General features: G+C 41.8%; 1 protein-coding gene across 3 annotated transcripts; it reads right to left on the reverse strand.

Annotated features, from left to right (window-relative positions):
• Positions 1-513: 513 nt before the first annotated feature.
• On the reverse strand, positions 514-6,298 carry LOC125528060 (glyoxysomal fatty acid beta-oxidation multifunctional protein MFP-a-like). 3 transcript variants are annotated; one of them, XM_048692578.1, is made up of 19 exons: positions 6,171-6,298; positions 5,456-5,527; positions 5,189-5,248; positions 5,022-5,078; positions 4,837-4,904; positions 4,666-4,747; positions 4,302-4,357; positions 3,917-4,219; positions 3,648-3,734; positions 3,301-3,475; positions 3,066-3,187; positions 2,778-2,941; positions 2,437-2,691; positions 2,140-2,261; positions 1,933-2,054; positions 1,334-1,482; positions 1,089-1,227; positions 920-966; positions 514-833 (listed from the first exon to the last, which is right to left on the reverse strand). In XM_048692578.1, the coding sequence occupies exons 1-19, from the start codon at positions 6,262-6,264 to the stop codon at positions 818-820; spliced, it is 2,190 nt and encodes a 729-aa protein (XP_048548535.1). In that variant the 5' UTR covers positions 6,265-6,298; the 3' UTR covers positions 514-817. The 3 variants fall into 3 exon arrangements, with proteins under 3 accessions (XP_048548535.1, XP_048548534.1, XP_048548536.1); XM_048692577.1 differs by having other exon boundaries at positions 3,301-3,478; XM_048692579.1 differs by lacking the exons at positions 514-833; positions 920-966; positions 1,089-1,227; positions 1,334-1,482 and adding an exon at positions 1,493-1,636 and having other exon boundaries at positions 3,301-3,478.
• Between the last annotated feature and the right edge of the window lie 6 nt (positions 6,299-6,304).

A 6,304-nucleotide genomic window follows, 5' to 3' on the forward strand; every position in this document is an offset into this window, starting at 1 on the left:
ACTGTTTAATGATAGCTCTTGTTTCGCAAAAAAAAAATATTAGATATATAGATTGATCATATTAAATGGCACATGGATTAGAAAATCGAGGAGTTCTTATTGTTAAATTGTTTCCTATGCATCTGCCCTTTTTGATAAGTACATTTACTTCTCTCATATATGTTTTTTGCGAGCACTTCTCTCATTTTACGTCTTATTAGTTTACAGAGCTATTTTTGGTTGTAGTTCCATGACCAATCCTTTCTGGGTTGGAATAGTTTGCTTAACAAAATATACAAATAATGACTGGGTTGATTCCCATGAAAGCACATCTAAGATATTAACAACCATTCAACCAAGGAGATAAACATTTAGTCTCTACAGTACTTATTTAGTGCATGTTCACAGATGAGAGATGACAATGTGATTAGTCTTAACTGGTGCTGGTATTGATACTGGGACACTAAACTTACGATTAACAAGACCACTTATGATCTCAGACGAGTGACCTGCTTATTATAAAACACAACTTAATAGTGCACTAAATACTTGCAAAACAGGAGTACAAAGTTCAAACTCTTGCTAGATCATCCTGCTTGAACACCTCTTTCACACACCAAGATTTAAACTCCGTATATAATCCAGTCGCACATGATATATCCAATGATCGAAATTTGATACAATTCGAATGGAGTTCGTGCGGCGCATCTTTGATCACTCTTATTCAGACACATTTTGCATGATCAACTTTTGTGAAATCACCTCGGCCAAATAACAAGAAACTTCTTTTCAAATCGTTACTTGTTTATTCAGTCTTCTGGCTCTCCCCTTCCATGACTCAGCAGCTTCCCAGTCTGAAGCGATTTGAAGCCACGTTATTCTTATTCTGCATCAACCTAAGCAAAAAACAAATGATGGTAGAATGAGGAAAAGAAACTACAGCTTGTCCTTGGCCTGGTTGTTCATCGTCTTCGTCGCCAATGCGCTCTGCAAATGGAATTCATTTGATTTTCAGGACACAATAATGAAAATACACGCAGAAATCTCACACAAAAATTTAATTGGGATATCTGAAGAACCAGACTGCAGTGTGCAGACATTGTTCTCACCAGAGGAAGACCTTCAGCCGCCCTCTCCAACAGGTGGCTGCAAGGTTTGAAGAACTGGCCATACTTCATCTCCCACTCCGACAGCATCGTGCAAATGCGCCTTGCGCCGATGGAATCCGCCCAGTGCATGATGCCACCCCTGGTTGCATTTCACAATTGGTTTCCTCAGCAGTTCGTCGGCAGTCAGGGAGCTCGACCAATCATCTTATTAGCGTACAAAATTATAAATGATTCGGAGACGGCACCTGTATGGCGGGAAATCCATTCCGAAGATGGAGGCGATGTCGAGGTCAGAGGCCTTGAAGGCAATGCCCTCCCCCAGGACACGGCAGGCTTCGTTGATAACCGGGAACAACACCATCTCTGCTATCGCGCTGTTGTCAAGCTTGAGCAACTGCCACCATGTACAAGAATCATGGTGATTACAAATGGCCATTGGTGTTTCTGATATCTAGCAACATTATGCCTTTAACTGGAATTATGGTGTGCATGGAGAGTAAGAGATCCATTCAGTCCAAATAAATGTATGCACCAGTGAGACAATCTATCTGCCATCAATATTGAAACTAGTTTAGCTTATATCTGTCCACCACATAGTGAGATTTCACCAAAGAGAGCAGGTTAATTTGAAAGCTGCCTTGCTTATTTGACCATCATTCCATCAACACGTACTATCTACAAGCCAACACTAACCTCATGAAGAACCTATTTTTAATGTGTACTGGGAAACATATGTTGGCATTTCCTCTTTTTTTTTTCTTTCACAAACCCTCAAGAAAAGATCATATTGAGAAAGTGAAGAACAAAGGAACGTAGGTAAAAACACTGGAAAGCGAAACCAAACCTCGGGATCAGGTGTGGCTCCTGCAATTCTCCTCGACTCCTCGAGATAGTTCATGATTTCAGGATCAGGGCTCGCCTTCCTCTTACTATCATACCTGTAAAACCCCTTTTGAGAGGCTTCACCTGTGGAACAGAAACAGAAACAAGGAAAGCATACTCACCAATGGGAACCAAGGAAGCGTTGCAAGTTATAAATGATTAGCTTTACCTGTTCTTTTGTCCTCAGTCATGAGAGAAATCAGCATTGACTTGTAGACCCGCTCAGGGAAGTTTTCAAGGTGCTGCATGCCTGTGGCTAGAGCAACTCCAAAACCAACCAGATCTGTCATTCTGCAGAGAAGCTCTTTAAATGAAAATGGTGTGTGATTCAACATGATTTGATCAGCATAAGTGCTTGAGGCAAGCCAAATGATGCTGACAGTCCCACTGATGAGCATTCCCGTTTGAATCGTCGGAATTGAAAGAGATTAGATACCGCAAAAGAGATTTAGTGTTGTCTAAATACCTGAATGGACCAATTGGCATCCCGAATTCAGTACAAGCCTGATCGATCTTGTAAACATCCATTCCATGATCGACAAGCCATAGTGCTGCCTGAGTGTACGGAAAGAACATCCGGTTGACCGCGAAGCCGGTACAGTTTCTGACCACTATTGGTGTCTTCTTGATCTTCTTCCCCACATCCAGCAAGGTGACAACTGCTTGCAAAGAGGCGCGAGGGGTGTGGACTATCTCAAGAAGAGGCATGATATGAGCTGGACTGTCAAAAAAAAGGGAGTGTATCAGGAGGTAGTTCAGGAATCACAACTAAGGAGTTTATTCTGAATCTGATTAGATTTTCCTTACGCGAAGAAGTGTGTGCCAACAATGCGGTCTTGGGAATTTGTCTTCTCTCCGATCAGGTCAAGATCAATGGTGGAAGTGTTGGTGGCAAGAATACAATGGGAAGGACAGTGTTGCTCCAATTCAGCAAAAATCTGCTGCTTCAACTTCACATTCTCTACGACTGTCTGAACAAGCAGCATAAGGATAACCGGGTTAACTAAAATAGCGAAAGCGATATTCCAGCAGGACTCTCTCCTACCATTCTTTGCTTGATGCAGCAGATGTAAGGTAATTAGATATAGAACTTGCCTCGATTGCTAAGTCAACACTCTTGAATTTTTCATAATCGAGGACACCTGTAAGAAGTGAGAGGGTCTTGTCATATTTCTCCTTTGTCATTTTTCCTTTCCTTACACGACTCTGCAAGTTTTCTGATCAAAGTGTTATAGTTAGGCAACCCCTTTCATTTTCTGGTTGGTCTGGACACCAAGATGAAAGAATATTCAGATAGAAAGTGATGAGGTAATGTTAAGCCATCCTCTACCTTTGATCCTGTCAATTCCTGCATTTAGGAATTCCTCGTTGACTTCTTTCAGTATAACAGGATAATGGCTCAGTATCAGCGCGGTTGCGATTCCAGAACCCATAAGTCCACCACCAACAATGGCAACGTTAGATACCTTCCTTGGCATCAAACCTAAGTCTGTGATCCCAGGAACCTGCTGCAATTGATATAAGGCTGGCATTCTACATTATAATATAGCTACAGGTAAGTGGGTACAATTCTGCCCACAACATGCATATCTCATACTCTCATGGCTTCAAACAATGCAACTCAAAAGCATGACATTTTATCTGGAACAGGCACAGTGTTTTTTCCTTGTTCTTTACCTTTGATGTTGCGCGTTGTGAAAAGAACACATGAATCAAGCTTTTACATGTATCTGAGAAAAAGAGTTCCTGAAAAGCCATGGCTTCCTGCATTTGTGTTGCACACAACTCACGTGAAATCTTAAATATAGTTTTCTTGTCAAGCCAAATATTCCCTCCGTCCCAAAATAAGTGTCTCAACTTTGTACTAACTTTAGTACAAAGTTGTACTAGAGCTGAGACACTTATTTTGGGACGGAGAGAGTATTAAACAGTAAAGCAAATCATACCTTCCGAAGCCCGGCTTGTGGCCCTGAAACTATACCTTCTTCGACAGCATCGATACAGACGAATGGATACTGAAGATTGGCAGCCCGCTTCCGAGACTGAACTCTGGCAGAATTGAGGATCTCTCTGGCCAGATCAGGGGATTCAAGCTTGTCAGTTTTGTAGAGGGCTCGGGCCCATGGCCTTTTCGACTCATAGATGTCCAAAGCCCAACGGCGGGCATTATTCAACAAATCGTTAGGTGAAACAACAGCGTCGACCAGACCCAGCTCATGGGCTTCTTCGGCTTTAATTGGCTTCGAGAGCTGGTGAAAATGAGTGTGTTTCAAGGTTTTCAATGTAAGAAGTTAATGTGCAATAGCATATGAAAGAAGTAAATGAACGTACCATCATCATTTCAAGTGCTTTTGTCAGTCCAACAAGGCGGGGAAGGCGCTGTGTTCCTGAAATGTGGGATCGACCAGTGCCAAACACATCGTATAAAGTACAACTCCATGATAGCAGTTCTTCGTATTAATAATTCATAATCTATTGCATGGCATGGTACAAGGAAAAACGGAAGGGAAATAACTTAATTATGTTTTGTGATGCATATGGTAAACTGGAGTGCATAGCATATCACAAGGAACATCAATACATTAACTTTCTCTCCTATATTAGTGTAATCAAGGGAAATCACTGGATCAGCTGCGACATCAAGTATAGATAATAATAGCCTTATTTCTGTAAGAAAATATAAAAGTGACACTACCTCCAAATCCAGGTATTACTCCAAACTGAAGCTCCGTGAGGCCTAATTGAGCATTAGGAGTTGAAATGCGTGCTTGGCATACCTAATAGTAGAATTCAAACTTAGTAAGACTTGTCATTTCAGAACTTCTCTTGTAAGGTGAAGAACTAAGGAAGGAGGTCAACTCTGTACCATGGAAATTTCTAAACCTCCACCAAGAGCAGGGCCATCAATAGCAGCCACTGATGGCTTCCCAGCATCTGACAGAGATAACGCCCATGAAAAATGTATTATGGAACTTTTAAATCTACTAGTCTAATGGTACGTGTATGCCAGAAAGATAGTATTTGAGAAAAGATGATGAATTGCTCAAACACCTTCGAAGATATCAGTCATGGCTTCAATCAATATGCAGTGATCCTTTAGCTGCTCCGCTATTAGAAACATATAAATTTTGTATGTCAATGTTGGCATAGTAGGTATGTAGAGACACGGTAAAATGACGATCTCGACAGAAAATTTGCTTAATGGGGGCTAATCGTACGTTTGCGAATATCAGCGAAGGCACTAATATCGAGTCCAGCAGAAAATGACCTTCCACTTCCTGTTAAAAATTCCCACATGAAAGGAAAATTAATTCCACCAAAAAGAATTTCCACACACATCTTTAAAATGATTCACATGAAGGAAAACTGCTACAGAGTAAAAGATGAGAAAAAACCGGCAAGATTATGGTGCGTGCATTTTTTAAGGATTTTTTGAAGTGCACATTATCCACAAAATCATACTTGTATCTTAAACTGTCTATTACCTGTAAGAACAATAGCTTTCACATCATTCCTTCGAAGCACCTCTTCATAGTGCCCTTTCAAGCTAAACAGGACTGAAAATATATGACGAGAAAGATGTTAGGCAAAAGAACTTAAATAATTAATGGCTAATATTCTATGAGGTCTGAAGGAGCAAATAGTTTTCGTGAAACCTGTTGATCTACTTGATAGAAAATTTGCATCTAAATTATCACTAGTCAGTATTCTACTTATTCCCCAAACGTGGAGTATCTGCTTTGAAGATGGATCGATGGAAGACGGCGGCGACGACCTATGAGAGTGCGTTGGACCGGTTTGTGCCCCAAACCTGGTATGTGGCTTGGTTGGGGCCTCCGGCTTTAGATGTTAGGCTTAGGTGAGAGGTCTGGATATTCGGCTCACACTTTCTGCACCCTTCATCAATGGATAGGAGTAGCGAAAGATGTTGCCAAGATGACGGCTTCAAACACATTGATATATTAACTTTGTAAGGTCTTTGTGAATAATTCATAAAGTGGCTGCGTGCATTTCCATGGAGAGGCAGGAGGTCATCCTCCTTTAAAAGAAAACTTATTCCCCAAATGTATCTAAGAATTATTCCAAGGACACAGAAGAATGGCAAGTACTAGCAGACAGCCCCTAGGTAAGGAGGCTGTTGGGAATCTCTCTCCCAAATGCCGGCTGACGAAGGAGGAGAGGAAGAAGGGATTGATTCACCGTCGATGGAGAGGGCGTTCACGGGCGGGTTGGCGATGTAGATGACGGCGACGCCGTCGGACCCGACCTCCATCTCCGTCGTCCCCTTCGCCATCGATCCTCCCCGCCGCTTCCTCGGATCTCCCCCCCCCGCC

Source organism: Triticum urartu, unplaced genomic scaffold (genome assembly GCF_003073215.2).
Source record: "Triticum urartu cultivar G1812 unplaced genomic scaffold, Tu2.1 TuUngrouped_contig_4606, whole genome shotgun sequence".
NCBI lineage: Eukaryota > Viridiplantae > Streptophyta > Magnoliopsida > Poales > Poaceae > Triticum > Triticum urartu.

Bases quoted from the DNA above. Each gene is read 5' to 3' on its own strand.
- LOC125528060 (XM_048692577.1), bottom strand. From the start codon at position 6,264: ATGGCGAAGGGGACGACGGAGATGGAGGTCGGGTCCGACGGCGTCGCC. The intron at 5,079-5,188 runs GTACGATTAGCC...TGTTTCTAATAG, and splicing joins CTTCGCTGATATTCGCAAAC to CGGAGCAGCTAAAGGATCAC. The intron at 1,228-1,333 runs GTGCCGTCTCCG...AAATGCAACCAG, and splicing joins ATGGATTTCCCGCCATACAG to GGGTGGCATCATGCACTGGG.